Here is a 16,649-nt window from a genome sequence, read left to right as displayed (position 1 = left end):
CTGGGCTTGGCTCTACTGAGGGAGAACGGCTGACTGGCTGCTCTTCGTAGGCTAAGAGACCACAAAATGTGAGCTTGAGGCTTGGAATTGCTCCACCCCATCCCAGCGGATATACCAGCACCTCTCAGAAAGGTATTAACTTGGTTCAAACCCCAATACAGGTATATATGATATTGTTAAGTGCAGCTAGCTGGGTGCGGCGTAGCTGGGTTAGTTTTCCCCAAAAGTCTCTCTTACATCTAGAATGGGGAAATAGAAAGCAAACAGATCCTCTCTCTATTCACTCAAATTCTGTGCTGCAAGCACATCTCCTTGTCATCATCCCAGTGTCCAGTAATGGGAACATTCCCAACTACTGGCCTTTAGGACAAGTAAGCAGAGCTCAGGTCAGTGCCAGAAAGAGAAGAGTGACTGCCCTGGATCAGACCACAGGTCTCTTTCCCCCAGGATCCTGTGTTAGCAGTGGCTAATAGAGCATGCCTAGGGAGAAGCAGAAGAACAGGAGGGATGCAGGCTGGTGTTCTCCTGAATATTCTCCTAACCAATAACTATACATAGCTCAGGAATTTCCTGAGGTAGGGATCTCTCTATTTAATCATCCTTTACTTTTTTTCTTCTAAAACTCTTTTCATCCTGAGCAAACTTTGGGCACACACAGCATCTCACAGCAGTGAGTTCCACTGCTCAGCAGTGTTGTGTGAAGAAATATTTACTTTGTCCTGAATCTGTCGCTTGCTGTTTTCATCTGATTCTTTGTAACTAAAATCATGGAAGAGACAGCAGGCAGTCACTCTCTATTCATTTCCTCAAAGCCATTCTCAAATGATAAACCTCCATCACGTCCACGTTTATGTTCCCCGGGCTGAAGAGTTCTGCTCTGCTCACCCGTCCCTCGGGCAGAAGCCATTTCAGACCTTAGATCATCCTTAATCAGCTCCCTGCCCCTCCTCTAGTCCTGCTGTAGGCTCTAGTGAGCTGGCACAAGAGCCATGGGGATGCAGATGCACCCCAGAGCTACCGGCTAGCACAGTGAGGTTTGTGGTTTTGCTCTGTCTGTCTCCTAGCACTAACTTTGCTTTTTCAAATGCCTTTGAGCCTTGAGCTGATGCTTTCATTGAACACTCCTGGCTTGTTCTTGCCCTTGCCCTGTGAGCTTAGCCCACTGTGACTCGGTGACAGTGACATTGGAAGACTGGGGAGGGGATAGTATTTGCTCACCCCTTCTGACTGCAGAAATAATTTGCGCTGGCACCATGGCCCCAGGCTGCCAAGGCCTCTCGCTTTTTGTATCATCTCGTCCCTGTAGGGCCTGTGGCATACGCAGCGCTTGGCTGGGGGATTGGGCTCATGGGCTGTGTCTGGGAAGGTTGTGGCTTCCTCCCTGAACAACTGGTGGGGTGCCTTGAGTTTGTACTGTATAATGTGTCTTTGCCTCCTTCGGGTAGTGCTTGGAGCCATGGCACTCCCAGCAGAGACTGCAGAGCTGGATTGCTGCAGCCAGAGCTCACGCCACGGCCCTTTTCCTTGAAATAACTTTGGCTGGTGGTGTGACTGTAATTCCAATTGCCCCTGCCTGCGAGGACCCCGGCACGCACACGGCCACGTGTGCTGAGCACGCCCGCGTGCTGAGGCTGTTCTCATTTGTATGCTGGTCAAGCTGGAATTGAATGGCAATCCTAATTATGTTTGCCTTGTATATGATGAAGGCTACATTTTTGCCTGTTGTTGCTGGGCTGGAAATGTAATTGATTAATTTAGCATTTAAGAAAGGAAAGAGGATTAAGGCGGTGGTGAAGCTGAGCTGCCAGGCACTGCATTTACTGCCTCACAGTTTATGACTTCAGCTTTTGCTTGCCTGCACACCAGCTTGTCACAGCTCCCAAGTTGTTATTTCTCTTGGAGTGGCTTTGAGCTTGTTGGCAGATCCCTCAAACCCAAGCCTCCTGGAGAAGAGGGAGCTGTAGTCCTGGGTGAATACCTGCAAAGAGCTAGTCCATGCTCCAAGTTTAATTCTGTCATATCTGGGGGCAAGTGCACATGCTGTTCTGTCCCAGTCTGTCTGCAGGCAGGGGAAACATACATGGGGAGCTTCATCACCCAGCCACTTGTAAACCCTTGACTGAACAAAGCAGCACGGACCTGGAGAAGGTCTGCCTTCCCACAGCAGCACAGCTTGAGGGAAGAAACCCCCTTAATGGCAGTGCAGAGTGCATGGAGGTAGGGAGAGGAAGGATGAACACAGTGTCAGTCGGGCTACGGTCTTGGGCAGTCCCCACAGCATCAGTGCTGGCAGCAGTAACTGCATGCAGACACGCGCTGCTGAGACTCTCCACTTGATGGAGAGATGGTAACAGTATCCCATGTAATATTAATTAGGTCTTAAGCCTTTTGCTTCTTGCAGCTGGGGCTCTCTTTGTGGCCCATGAGGCCCCTTAAGTATTCTGGTGCTCCAGGTCCGAGGCATGCATCTGTGCAGTAACGGGCTTTAGAAATGACAGAGTTCTGCTAAGTAATCACGGACACTGGTCTGCTCATTATAAGCAAATTAATCAAGTTCTAACGGGGCACATGAAAGCAGATTTGTTGGCTTCAGTATTGCCTGCATAGACAACCTTAACAACCCATGATCTTGTGGTCACAGTTAAATTGGACACCACTGCTGCAAGCACAGGGAAGGTCACCAGTCCTCTCCAGTGGTGCATGGCATTAACTTGACTTCTTTGCACAGGAGAATTCCAAACTTCCACTACTTTCACGATGAATTAATGAGATATCTGAGGTATGTGGAGGATTTCTACTTATCTCTGTTCTGGGAGCACCCTGCACCCGTTTTATCTAGATGAGTTTTACCTTGATTCAATTAAGCTGGACTGCGAAGCTGGATGCTGTGAGGATTGGACGCACAGTCTGTTGCGCTGAACTGCTGCAGTGGCTGTAGCGCCTGGCAGAAAGGCAGAGCAAGCAGCTCTGAAAGCATCACCGGAGATACTCGTCACAGCCCTGGAAGCACTGGGGCCGGACAGGCTCACCACAAAGGCCTTGCCTTTCCCATCCCATCCTGTCCCACTCAGGAAGCGTATCACATACCCGCAGCGTGGGGTATCTCTTCCAGCCCCACATGGGCTTTCAGAGGGAGGTGGTGGGAAGCCCCTGACTCTTCTTGCATTCTGCCCAGGCACTTCAGCCACTGCAGCAGTTCAGCCGAACTGAACTCTGGCGCTGTGGGTGCTTTGCAGGTGTTTTCTGTCCTTCCCAGCTCTCTGCTTTCCCCTAGAGAATCTGCAAGACCCACAGGAAGCCCTACAGAAAGGGAAGGGAGCATCACTGGGATCAGCAGGAGGCTTTTCAAGGCAACAGCATAAGGCCCTTGTGCTTTTGATCAGCCTGTAAAGTGGGGCGGTAAAATCAAAACACGCAGAGCAAATGCAGCTAACAAAGCCAATGCCGGGAGCTGGCACCTCCAGGGGAAGCCAGGGGTCCCAGGGGGCTGCCTTGTTGTTCAGCCACCTGTCTTTGGGGCACAGCAGCAGCTCCTCACCTGCTGATGATTTTGCAAGGCTTATGGAAGGTATAGGGGAATGCCCTTGGACTTCTCCAGACATTATTATACATTATACCATTGAAGGAGCAATGTTCTCCTGATCTAAGGAGAAACAGCAGATGAGAACCCTGCATAGACTTAAACTGTGCCATAGCCATGGAGCTCTCACATTTCCAGCAGCAGAAACATCTCATCTTGGAGCACATTCCTCTGGGACCCCTTTTTTTATGTCTCATAAAAATATTTCTAAAGAGCTTTTTAAAAACCTGGCTTAAAAGGGACCTCTGCAATTTCAGGCTGTGGGCTGGAGTTACAATTCCATAAAAGAGCTAAATCATCTTAAACCCCTACAGGAGAGGCTGAAGGCAGCGCCTGGTGCTGTTAATCTTCTTTAGGCATTTGAAACTGCTAAGTGCACAGATTATATTGGGTCTAAGCATCTTAGTGCAGTGCTAAACCGCTGAGAACAACCAGAGGTCTCCAGGGGAGCATGTGGACCCGGCGCTGGAGGCCACGGTTGTGGCCAGACAGCCAGACTGTGGAGGTCTGATCCACTCCAGCACTGCACATGAAAAGGCAGGCAGCTGGCCTGAGAGGCGGCTGTGTGAGGTGCTCAGAGCTCTCACCGTCTCACTGGCTCTGGCAGAGTGAAGCGAGTCCAGCCATGAGGATGGCACGTAAGACGTCCTCCTGCTCAGCAGAACGATACCTCTGATTCTCCTTTCAGATTCTCCAACAGCCTCTGTAATTTGGAGAAAGATCTGATCTGTAGAGTCCCCATTAGACTGACAGGGTTGGAAATTCAGGCTTGCCTGTGAGTGTTGTGTGTGTGAAACAAGCCCCAGGCTCTGGCTGAGCTCAGTGCCTTGTATCGGAGGCTGAAAATCAGAGACTCGGTGGGAGCAAGCACAGAATGGGCTGAGGGAGCATGAGAGAGCAGACACCCCACTCGTGTGCTTGCTTCTGTTGGGGCAAAACTCCCTCTGCCCTCACCGGGAGCAGGGGAAGGCACTGAGAAGGAAATTCCTCTCTGTGGGGTCTCTGGTACAAACCCGCAGTATCACCAAGCCCACCCAAGAGCAGGGCTGGGGACAACAATCCTGTGGGACAGGACCAGGGTGCTCAGCCATTGGGTGCGTATGATGAGAGGCAGTGCGTAACAGTGCCGGCAGCCACGTGTCCTCGCGGCACAGAGCGCTGGATCTCAGCTGGTGCCACACAGAAACCACCTGTGGGAAGGAACTGGAGGCTGAGCAGTGCTTGGCACCAAGGCAAGCACCTGTGAGCTTTCTCTCCTGTGTAAGGTTGTCTTTAAAAACTTGTTTGCAGATCATGGCAGGCCTGGAAAAGTGACCACCTGTTCCTATTTCTTCCCAGCTTAACTAGTTTTTCTCCCTCTATATCCTGATGTAAAAAGACATCTCAGATTAAAATAATAATAATAATAATAACCTAAGTACTTAAAGAGTAGTAGGGGAGTACAAGAAGGCTGCTGCATTGCCTCTCCAGCACTGCTCCCTCCAGCAAACAGGCGTTTCCTAGGAACCTTACCTGGGTCGGTAATACCTGGCACCGCTGGGTTGCTTAGCACAGGGGTTCTTTCAGGCTTTGCCAGCTTCAGGTTTGGTTTGGAAAACAACCGCCTGTGCCACTTCTGTCTCGTGCACGAAGCTTGCTGCTCCCTCAGTAACATCCTTGCAGAGGCTTTCCCTCCTGTGGTGCTACAGATGGAGCCTCTCCAGACAGGCTGTCAGAGTCTATCATCTTCACCAGATGCACTAACTGTGTTAACCTTTGAAGTGAAGTGAATTTCTGTTGTCAGAACAGCAGAGGCCAGCACACAACCTTCCACCTTCCCCTCCTTGTTTTCTCACCGTAAAAAATGCTTTGGCCTTTCCTGTGCTTATCGCAGCACTTTTGTGTGGCTTAGCCCATGTTTGCCTCAGTGCATCAGGCCACACAGTTCACTTGTAAGGAATTTCATCCACGCCTTAAAGGAATCGAGGTAGGTAAGGTTGGGAAGGCTCCTGGACAAAGGTCCTGCCTCGGTGATCACAGGCATCGGTGCCAAAAGGGATGGATACCAGAGGGAAAAGAGTGAGCTGCTTTGGAGGAGCTACCTTGTGAAATACGCTTGTAAGAGCAGTGACCGAGTGCCTCCCTCCTTTACATAGGGCAAAGGAGGGCACTGGGGTGCTGGCCTTGTGCCCAGAGGGACTGCTGATGGGGCTCCTGGCCCCTGACATCCCTCCCTGTGCTCCCTGGTGCTGTGTCGTGGTTGTCATCCTGTAGGGTGGTGCCCAAGGTGCAGTCTGACAGTGGAACAGGACAGTCGATCCCTGGGGACAGTTTCCCCTCTCTTTTTGATGCAATTCGAGCCAAATACGGGGCTGCTCCACGAACAAGATCTTTGTGTGCCCGAAGCAGGGAGCCTGTTGTGATGTGCAGGAGCACAGCCACAGGGCACAGCCCTTGCAGGACCCTCCAGCTTCGGCACAGGACGGCCGACCCTTTGGCTGGACGCGACGGGATGCTGAGGGGATGCAGCAGGGCAGTGCCGCACAGAGGGGATGCCCTGGGGGGTGCCACTGCCAGCACCCCCCGTGGCAGCTGCCTCCTCTGGACAACCAGCGGGCCCCCGCGTCTGGAAAGCCACGGATCTGACCGGAGGCTGGCTACCTTGAAATTCCCTCCCGTCTGTGCCATCTAGTGCCCAGCACAAGAACTGGGACTGCCCCAGCCTCTCCCCCGCAGGGGGACAGCCCTGCTCTCTGGAGGAGAGGCTCTCCTCTCCCCTGGGCCAGGCTCCAGGCCCTGGGGGGGCGCTGGGAGGCCCCCTGAGATGCCGGCACCGCCTGCTTGGAAAATCCCGCTTGGCTCCAGGTAGGATCGCAGCGCGCAGGTGTGTCTGTAGGGTGGATGGAGCGGGGAGCAGTGACTCTCTGTGGAGGCTGGAGGTGAGATGAGGCTGGGCGATAAGGGCTCCAGGTAGGGCGAGGAAGGCTTGAAGCTCTCGGGGATCCTGCCTTTGCTTTCCAGGCACTGCGTTCCCGTGCTCTGACGTGGCACATATGTTTTAATGGACGAAAATACAGACCTCTGTCAGAATTGGAATTCTCCTATTTGGATAGATTTCAGTGCTGTTCCAAGGGGAGCTACAGTTAGCTTTACTTAAGCGAATGCCCCAGATCACAGAACACTTGTTTTTAGATCCAAGTATAGGTTGTTGGGCATAATCTTTTTGTTATGCAATTTCTTAGGTAAGTTATTTTTCGAATGGCTTCTATAGCTGTTGCTTGGCTTGCCAGCTTTGATTCTTAACTCCGACTCTGTCCTCTTTATCCTTTTTAAAGAAATACTACTCCTTCTTGCAGACCCAGATTCATTTATAAGCTCTAAATAAGAGGGGGTGAATCAGGAGCTGACAAAATCTTGCTTTCTTCTTGCTGCATTTTTTCCACAAATCTGTATTAGGGATTTAGTGGTGGTGAAAAGAGCTGTTAGCTCAAATCCATCAATATTGGTTTATCACAGCCAGGCATTATTACACATTTCTCTGTGCTGAATGTTGTTTGCCCTTATTTGCACTGTTTCACAGACATTTTCAAGTTTTCCACAAGCTCCTCGAAAATTTCCTGATACCCTTTGCTAGCACCGTATATTATCTTGTGCCATTTCATTACTGGGCCACAATTAAATACATTTGGATACCTCTAGCATCCATAGGGCACCCCACTCTAAGCTTTTTCCACGTGAAGATTTGATTATTCATTCTTCATGTGTAATTTGTGTTGGATGAAAAAAAAATGTTTGGTCTCTGCTTCCCCGAACCTCTTACTAGCAACTTCAGGGAGTCAGGAATAAAACTGTTTGAGGAACAGATGAATGTATCCTCGCTCTCTGGATCACATCCAGGGGTCCGTTAGCCCTGCTCCTCTTTGCTTATGAACTGCATCTGCTGCTTTGCTCCCTGTGAAGCACTGCAAGTTTGCAGGATATACTGCAGAGGCATTTCGTGCTGTTTCTGAAATGTAAATTTTCCTCTTTTTTTTTTTTTCTGCTTAAGCTTGATTGCTTAGGAAGTCTTAGTAGCCTTTTTAAATATGAAAAGGTAGACTTGTGCCACAGCATCTGATAGCATAACTGGCTCTAGTGATAGCTCAGTGGTTTTGGAGCCGGCATGCTCGGAGCTCTCCTGGGGCTGCTATTGATCTTGGAATGTTATGGCTTTTGAAGGGGCTGGTCTTTGAAACCAGAGCTCCAGGAAATCATTTAAGAATGTGCTTGCATCCTGCTGAGCACTGAAACTCTGGGGATTTCAGTGGGAAGGAAACCCATCCTGAAACAGATGCAGTGTTTATCTACTTTCCCTAATCAGTGCTCCATCTTCCTGGAGGTGGAATTTCTCCTCCAAAGCATCACCTGGCAGTGGGAGGCCAGTGCTGGTGTCAAGCCCCCAGTTGCCTGAAGCTTAATTGGTCCCAGCTGTGCTCTGGAGAGCTCTATTTCTGAGGTGTCTGAGCTCAGGGCAGGTGTTTTGCTGTGAGCATTGCTGGCAGGGCTGCTCACACACCTGCGGTCGCTCTTCTCCCAGGACCAAGCAGTGCAGAGGCAGGATTGGTTCTCCAGCGAGCTCCTGACTTCACAGGTTTGTAGACTGCTGAGCTGCTGTCTCTCAGCTCTTCGGGCCTCATAGTCTCCCTAGGGATTCCCATCTTCCCCTGTGCACCTCACCCCCTAGTCTGTCGGCATGCCACAGGCTTTAAAGTGTGTGCTTGTGTGAGGGGGGAGCCAGCAGGAACACTTCCCTGCAGTTTGTCCCCAGAGCCCCTTGACTAACAGGGAAGCCTCCAGTCCCTGTTCTACATCCAAGGGAACGGAGGCTCAGATGGGCAATGTGATTTATTGCAAACATTCAGTAGTAGAAACAAAACTAAGCCCTCTTTTCTTCCCCCAAACACCATAACCCCATGGCTTGGCCTTTCCCTTCACTCCCCTAGCCCATGCAGCAGGCTCAGTGCAGGTGCTGGGCTGTAACCTGGGCAGACTTGGTGCAGGGGCACCCGCAGCCTGGTGCTGAGGAGGTGCCTGGCCTTGTGTGTGTGCATCATCTCTCTTCGGGGTGCAGCAGTGGCAGTGTCTGTATGTCACGGGAGGGGTCGTAGCCTGGGCAGGCTGAGCCCATGGTGTGGCTGAGCCTGGATCTGGCCAGCCCAGTCTGGTTAGAGCGGTGCAGGGAAGGGGACAGCTGGGCTCCCAGCTCCCCGGACGTGCCGTCCCAGCTTTAATTACAGCGATGCTGCTGCCTGGGTGTAATTAGCAGTTGGGAAACTCTGAGTGTAATTTTAATAATCTGAGAGTAATGCGTTTTGTCCTTTCTATAAGAGACACTCTGCAAACAAAAACCATAATTAAAAAGCACACACACAGGGAAAACGATGACTGTGCAGTGGGTGCGTTACTGATGCACAAGCAGCGCATCCAGCAAGTGGCCTGACCTGGCACAGGAGCTTCTTTTGGGGCAATCTTCATGATAGGGCTCCCAGGGGACCAATGTGTAAAAACAGCAGGATTTGACTCAGTTGCGGGTTTTACAAAAGGCTCTTCCCAGTCTCCGCGGCTCCCCTTTGATATGATTTTGTTCCTTGATAAGGATGAGTCTCCTGAGTGTCATCCTCCCCATTGCTTTTCGCTCCTGTCCCCATTGTGTTTCCGTGCTCTCCCCAGCAAGCCCAAATTAGCTCGAGGCTGGTGGGATCTGTGTGCTGCAGGCCTGCAACGCAAGGGGGAAGCAGGAAGCCCTTTCAAGAGCAGCCAGCATTTCTGGTAGCCTCAGATCTGAACGGCAGGGCCAAGCCCTGGACCCTTGGACTCTGCCTCTCTTCTTTACTCCTTCCTGCTCTCTCTTTAAAAAAAAAAAAAAAAATGTCTCTTTCATCCAGTCTCTTGTCTCTGCACAGGCCTGCAGAGAGTTTATTTCTGGCCATGGGAGCTCTCACAAGGGAGCAGCCGTGTGGGACTTTTACCCTGAGCTCCCCGTTATGCACCAGGGCTGACCTCCCTGCAGATTGTCCGTCTGCTCCAGCACTGCGAGGCCACAGCGCGGGTGAGGAGGGGGAAACTGAGGCACAACAGCATTCAGGAAATGTTTATGCCATCTTCCCAGGCATCAGAGGGCTGGAGCTGGGGATGTGCTCCCAGCATCTGGGGGATGAAGGAGGGTGGGGATATTGCTGCAGCCTGAGTGAAGCATGATGGTGATGGACTCTCCCTAGGGAGGCCACTCACTCCCCTGCGAGTCTCTATTTGTGCTAAATGTCACTGGCTGCCGGGGTTCTCGTAGTTCAGGGTGTGTATGCTTGTGCTACCCTTTGTCCTGACCTGTGGGAGACACCCTCATCTTCAGGAGTGCAAAGCTAGGATGATGTCTGTGGTTTCTGACTCGTTGCCATTTCTCCCTGCCTGGGAGCAGAGGTCAGGGCCCCCAGGTTGATAAGGGGCAGCTTGCTCCCTCGTATCCCTTGGTGCTCTGCCATGCAGGTGCCACTGGCCTGCTCTGCTGGCTAATTGCAGCCCTGGCACACTGGGAAAACAAACAAAGCCTTCCGCAGAGGTCAGGTTGTGACATGATAAAGGGACCTGTGCTTTCCACTGGCAATGGAAATGGCAGCAGATGGGAAACATCCAGCACCTGCCTCTGACACATAGAGGCTGCGGGGCGAACCCAAAGGAACCCAGCCACGTTGGATGGAGCGGGAGAACCGATGGGGCTGAGCTTACCTGCAGGCTCAGTGCTGCGTGCCCAGTCTCTGCAGCACACACCCTTCTCCCAAACCCAGGGCAAGAGGAACTGCCCTAGAGCTGCGCAGGGATGGCCTCTGCCTGCAGCCTGCCTGACTGCTACCCCATGTCTAAGGCAGGTTGCTTTGAGACAGAAACTTGTGATTTTGGTAGTTCAAAAGTGGTTTAACTCTGGTGCCCTTTACCATGCTAAAATAAACAAGCCTAAAGAAGATGAGGGGTACAGATTAACCAGACAGGCTCTTTTCTCCCATGTGGGGCTTTGGGAACTGTATTTGAAATGTAAGCCTGGTTCTCCTGGTAGCAGGTTGCCTCTCCCAGGACAGGAGATCTATCAGCGTTTGAACACCTATCCATTCCACAGCCCTATGTTATGTCCTGCCCAGAGGAGAGGATGCTGTGAGCATCCCACCTGCCAGGTTTCTGCACTCAGACAGATACAGAAGCCCTTCATGGCAGGCTCCCATCTCTGTGGTTTCATGCTGTGATTTCAGGTTCCTGCTTCTCTTTTAAGAGGAGATTCTTTGCGTCAGTCTTGTAGTTGCAAGAAAGCAATGGGAAAAGGAGTTTCTCATACTTTCCCCCCTTTTCTACATGAACTTTGTGACCACCATCCTGGGGAAGAAGGGTAACAGCCAGTGATTTCCATACATACCCTTGGACTGGTAGAAGCTGAACATAACCGAGTGCTTTGCTGAAGCACGGGCTGGGACAGGAGCCTGCCCCGTTATATGGTAGTGTCCATCCCATGTATGGGCTGTGGCATAGGGATGTTTTCACCAAGACTAGATCTGTCCTGTGTCCCTCTCAAGGTCAAAGCAGCCGGGTTGCAAATAGCCACACAAGTGAACTGTATTATCTAAACCTTAACTGGACTAACTGTGAGCCTCAAGGTATGACGAGGGGAGTGCTTGGAGCTTTCCTTTAGAAGGAAAAATCCATTTGTTTTCCAGAGACTGTCACTCTCAGAAGCAAATAGAGAGTGGGAGGTGCTGACCTGTTGGAGTAAAACAGATGTAAGTCCAGACTCTTACTTATAGCATGGGCTGTCTGGCATGATATGCATCCTTCCCGTGCAGTGCTGGATGGACCTCTACTGCTGCTGGGCACCCTCCTTGCCTGTCCGGAGTGTGAACCTGTGTTTCTGGAGTGAACCTGAGCTCCCCAGCCCTACCTAACTCATTTCTGGGCGCTCAGCTCAGAGATGGGCTGCACCGCCAGGAAAGTTGCCTTACACATTCAGTGCAGCTTAGCACTGTATCTAAAGCCTTCTCAGGGACTCTGTGAAAATTCTTCCAATGCAACACCTGACGAGCTGTTAGTGGCTCTTTGCTCCTGCAGCACCCTCAGAGAAGGGCCAGGTCTCAGCACTGTGTCAGCTGAGCGGCCCCACAGTGGGGCTGGGGGCAGATGACTGGGGATAGAAGACCTGGGGCTGGCTGCACCACTTCTGGCTTCTGCTGCTTTGCCCTGTCCCTCTGTGAGATGTTTCAACCCCACCCCAGCTATGGGGCAGGAGCTACTGAGTAATGGGGTTGCAGACATGCCATACAAAGGTAACCCAAGCTTGATTCTGGTATACCAGGATGTGCTGAGTTTTACGCTGAGGGGTTTCAGCTGTTGCTCTGAGAGCAGCAGAGCTGATCCTGCAGCAGAAGCTGCTGAGAAAAGGATGGGAAGTTGTGAGGCTTCCTGGGATACACGGCTGGGCACCAAGCTTGGGCAGGCTGCACACACACGTCACAGGGCTGAGCCTCGGGGCAGTGTGCTTTCATGTCCAAGGATAACGTGTGAGCCTCACGGCTCTGAGTCCCACTCTTTCTTACACAGAATGAAGAAGGGATTTGTGTGGTAGACATTGGCTCTTCCTGGGAAAAGTCCTTGTTCCTCTGGTTTTAGGGCCCGCTTGCTTTGGTTAGACTTTAACAGCAATTAATCACCCAACAACTTTCTATAGTAGCCTGCAAGTTTTCCATTAAGTAGCAAACACTTTGAACTTCTCCCTGGCTCCTGCACTGCAATCTAATCTGTTGTCATTCTCTGCAGGGAGAAGGAGCTACCTCCACGTTTCATTCATTTCCTGTTTACACTAGGGGAGAAAATAAAGCCATGAGAAACAGCGAAAACAACAACCCACGTAGCTCCAGGCACCGCGCTGTTAGATCGCTGTCAGCTTCTGCACTTGTCACTTCCAACTGTGTCTGGATTTAATATATATATTGGAAGCCTGACAGAGAAAAGAAGTGATGTCTAGCAGCGTGCTTAAGGGAGTCTGGGGGGAAGATTCCTAGTTTCAGCTCAGACTGATCTGCTCTGAAGCCTGGGCAAGTTGCTCTGATCCTGTCTCTAAAGCGAGGGTCTGAATGCTTTTCTCACGTTAGCATGTAAGGTGCCCTGGCCCTGGCAGTAGCTTAAAAATGTTGTTAAGCGGTACAAATTTTTGTAATGACGATAATAAGAATTTGGCAGTCTGGACAGGTTGTGAAGTCTGGGGATCTTCCTGTAGGGGTGACAAGAACAGGAGCGTGTTCTTTGGTAAGCAGCTTTACATGGACTCCCCTGGCTCCTATTCCTCTGCCCGATCACTGCCTAGGACTGTTTGTCTCCACTGGCCCCTCTCCCTTTCCCATCTAGGATGACAGTCAGGGGTCTGGGGAAGCACCGTGCTGTGGAAGGCAGGGACTGCACACCGTGGCTATCCTCATCTCTGCCTAGGTGTGGGGCTTGCTCCCCTCAAACTGAGGGAGCCCAGGTTGTACCAAACTCACTGAAAATCTGGGACCTTGCAGCTTCTTTCTCTTACCATGAGTATCAGTTGAGAAACAAGGGAAGAGGACAATATGTCTCTGTTCTTCCTCTTTGCGCTTAAAATTTCTTTAGAGCTTGCTTTGCCATCCACCTAGTGTGTTTAACCTGCCTCCAAGCTATCCCATGAAAGACAGGCACCTTGAGCAAGTGAAGAGTTTTCCCTGGAATATATGGGGTCTGTTGCACTTGTGGTTGTGCTGAAGCATGCCTGCTAGGGGTGCAACTTTCTTCTTTGGACAAGGATATCTGAATAATTCAGTGTTTGTTGTTTCTGGTTTGATCCCAGCAGCTCCAAAGCCAGGGGCCCTCCAAAGCAACAGGACAAGAGGGAGTGGTTTACTGAGATTGCAAATTACAGAAACACAGTCTTACGTATGTAAGGGAAAGTCTGTCCTAGATCTGCAAAAAAAATCATTTTGCAGCCTTCCTAGCAGTTAGAAGAGGATCTAACTCAGATACGTACCTGTTTTGGTTCCCACGACACTAACAAGTCACAAGTCTTTAAGGTCAATGAGATTCGGACCATGATTTGGCATATGGAAACATTCCTTGTACTGTTTTAAATAGTTCCCTTCCTTATGCTGCCACGGTGTTATGTGAACAGGTCAGGGGAGATCTCTGACTGAAAAATAACCTGGGAAGGGGAAAAAGTAAGGTCATTCTCCAGTCCAGTTCACCGTGCATTGCACAAGCGGCTCTGCTTGCAAGAGTCATTCCTGCATCTTCCTTCCCCACCCAAACCTAAGGACTCACCATGGAGGTTCCTGTTGGTGCGGGATTTCAATGGCATGAGCTGGGCATTTATTTGGCTGCTGTTGCACGAACCTGCAGATCCTGGTGTCGTAGCTGGCAGGGGACAGTAACTCTGACTTCCCCTCTGACAGCCTGGAGAGCCTCCTGCCCTTTCCAGTTGTTTCAGCCAAGAAGACACTCACATCATCTGTTAGACGTGGCGTCCTGTTATACAGCTATGCCAGAGATACTCAACTAATAATTTATAAGCTCTCAGCTGGTCAAACACTGTCCTCGTGCATGACATGGCGTCTCACAGTCAAACAAGCCCTTCAGCGAAAGATCAACAAGACTAATGAAGGAAGTTGAAAATGAATTATTTTCCCTTTGGAGAGCAACAGTACATCCTTGAGAGAATTCCTCTCCGTTCACATGCTACAAGACTTCCTCGGATGGAAAAGGGCAGGATGTACCTCTCAAGAGCTTCCCAGGTCAGTGGCCAGGACAGTGCCATTTAGGGGATGCATGTGCCTTTGTCTCCGCAGGGCTCCCTGCCCCTCTGGCCATGTGGTGGGACAGTGCTCCAGCATCAGTTCATTGTGGAGAGTGCAGGAGTGGGGCTTTCCCCAGCGAGGTGGCTATGGTGGCAATGGTGCCCTAACACAGATGGTGTCCTTGCTACCGGGTATCGTGCCATGGGAAAGGCCAGCAACTGGCAGCGTATTGTTTGAAGTATAAAGAAAAGAAATGACGCTGCCGGTACAGAATCACTCCTGGGACTACCCAACATCAAACTATTGTCCTCGTTCAAGTCTGATCCTTCCTTGCTCCCCACCCTGTATGCTGTTCCCTTTACTGTGAGAAAGCATGGTACGGAAAGTGTCTGACCACTGTCCTCAGCTTGCCATGTGAGCCAGCAATCCTTCAGGGATGGGGAGGGGGAAGGGTGGCAATGACTTTACAGCTCAAAGATACAACTTCATTACATCACCCTCCCTTTCTGACCACTCCCATATATAAAGTCTTGCTGCCACTCAGCTGTGTGACCGATCTTGCTTTTGAAATCCTTGTTTCTGGGAACCCTTGAGGAATAAGGGGCAAGAAACGTCTTTTGGTGCCGCTAGCAGAAGGTGAACTGCCTCCAGGGAGAAGAGAGCTTTCAAAGTAGTGAGTAAATAGCATGATTTTATTGTATCATCTCCATATTTTGGTTGGGTTGGTGCGTGAAATAGAGCAGTCTTTTCTTTCCCTTTATTACATGTCTTTCCAGCTCTTTAATCATTCTTTATTAACGTGTACGTGTTTCATTAGCCTTCAGGCTCAGGTTTGAGGAGCAATTGTTTCCCTTCTCCAGGAATTGCCAGGTCTTGATCTACCACGTTGAATTTGGGCTCTCTCGAGTCACCCCCATATTAATAAAGGTCAGGTCATGGGCATCAGGGTGTCTGTCCAGGCAATTTGAACAGCCGCTGATCACCAGTTAGGAGAGCTGCTTAACTCTGGCTTGGCAGGGTCAGCGGTACATGAACTGATGTTTTCAAGAGGAATTGGTTTTTCTGACACAGGATGAGATTAGAGGAAGGAGCTAGGAGTCTAGTGATCTGGGATCTTAATCTGTTTTGCAAATATAATCCAATGTACAACACTGGGCAAGCTATTTAATCACTACAGGGCCCATCCAACTCATGAAGATGCCCTGTCTACAACTCAAACTAGTATGGTCTTCACTCCTAATTGAGATGAACAGGTCTGTGGAACAGTTGGTAATTAGGGTTATGAAACTGAGTCACCATTTTCTCGTGGTTTTGTATATAGTATTTGTGGCATGGCGTGGTGTGCTGAGACGGGAAGTGATGCTTTGGCTGTTTGACGGAGGAAAGACTCAAAGCTACCGGAGAGATCAGAACTATAAAAAAGGGTGGAAGGCAGATTTCCTGGGGTTCTGAAGGTGAGAAATTCTTACTTAAATTAGTGTCCTGCTGATAAGCAGTCCTCTTCACAGAAAGCTGCGTTGAAGAGACGGGCTGAAATTCATGCCTCTTTCCACACTATTCTGTGTTCCTAAGTGGTAACTTGGTCAATGCAGGCCCTGTTGGGGTAGGAGGTCAAGCACTGGTAAGTGTTTTTTACCGAGTAGCAAGGAGGAAGGCCAGGAGGCAGGTGCAGTGCTAGAAAAGCTGCAGGGACTGTGGAATGACAGTGGGGGTGTCTTCCTGAAGCAGAATGGCAGGGCAGTGCTGTGGGAGACCTCCAGCACAGGAGCAGGGAAGAGGACAGAGCTCCTGATGTGCAGAACTATCAATGGCAACTGCATTTGTGTGAGAAAGAACAGATTCTGCCTAGGAAAACAAATATTTAGACATGTGAAGGACCAGAACAGCACTCAGGAGACTGTGTGCTCATTACCAGAACAAGAGAATGGCCCTGTCCTGCACGTGCTCGGAAAGCAAAGACCTGGCTCTGGTCTTGGCTCTTTGATCTGTGACATCTGTAGTGGAAGAGGTACAACATCCCCAGCTGAAAAGCCTCTTGGTACCCAGATAGCTGAGATAGCCGTTTTGCCTGTGTGCTGAAGCCCTTCTAACGTGCCAAAGGGGGGCTCTGCAGGAGCAGGGCTGTTCTCTCTGTTCCAGCACAAGGACCCAGTCCTGGGTTGCTACATGTCCCGGTTCTGCTGGGCACTCTGTGGGGATGAAAAGTTGTTCAAACCAGCTCTGTGACAATCTACCTCATCTATCTGTAAAGTCTTGATTTAGCAAAAGCGAGT

General features: G+C 50.5%; 1 protein-coding gene across 8 annotated transcripts in view; it reads left to right on the top strand.

Moving 5' to 3' along the window:
• GGT1 (gamma-glutamyltransferase 1) overlaps positions 1-16,649 on the top strand; it is a 66,217-nt gene that overhangs the window by 26,521 nt on the left and 23,047 nt on the right. The window contains exon 1 of one of the 8 annotated variants that reach the window (XM_083803907.1): positions 5,474-6,424. The exons of 4 other annotated variants lie outside the window; for them this stretch is intronic. In XM_083803907.1, coding sequence (XP_083660033.1) covers positions 6,384-6,424 — 41 coding nt within the window. In that variant the 5' untranslated portion in view covers positions 5,474-6,383. 3 more of the 8 variants (XM_083803910.1, XM_083803904.1, XM_083803913.1) reach the window with 3 other exon arrangements.

Source organism: Anser anser, assembly GCF_964211835.1.
Source record: "Anser anser genome assembly, chromosome: 18".
NCBI lineage: Eukaryota > Metazoa > Chordata > Aves > Anseriformes > Anatidae > Anser > Anser anser.
Note: the sequence above shows the minus strand (reverse complement) of the source record. Positions and strands in the feature narration are given on the sequence as shown.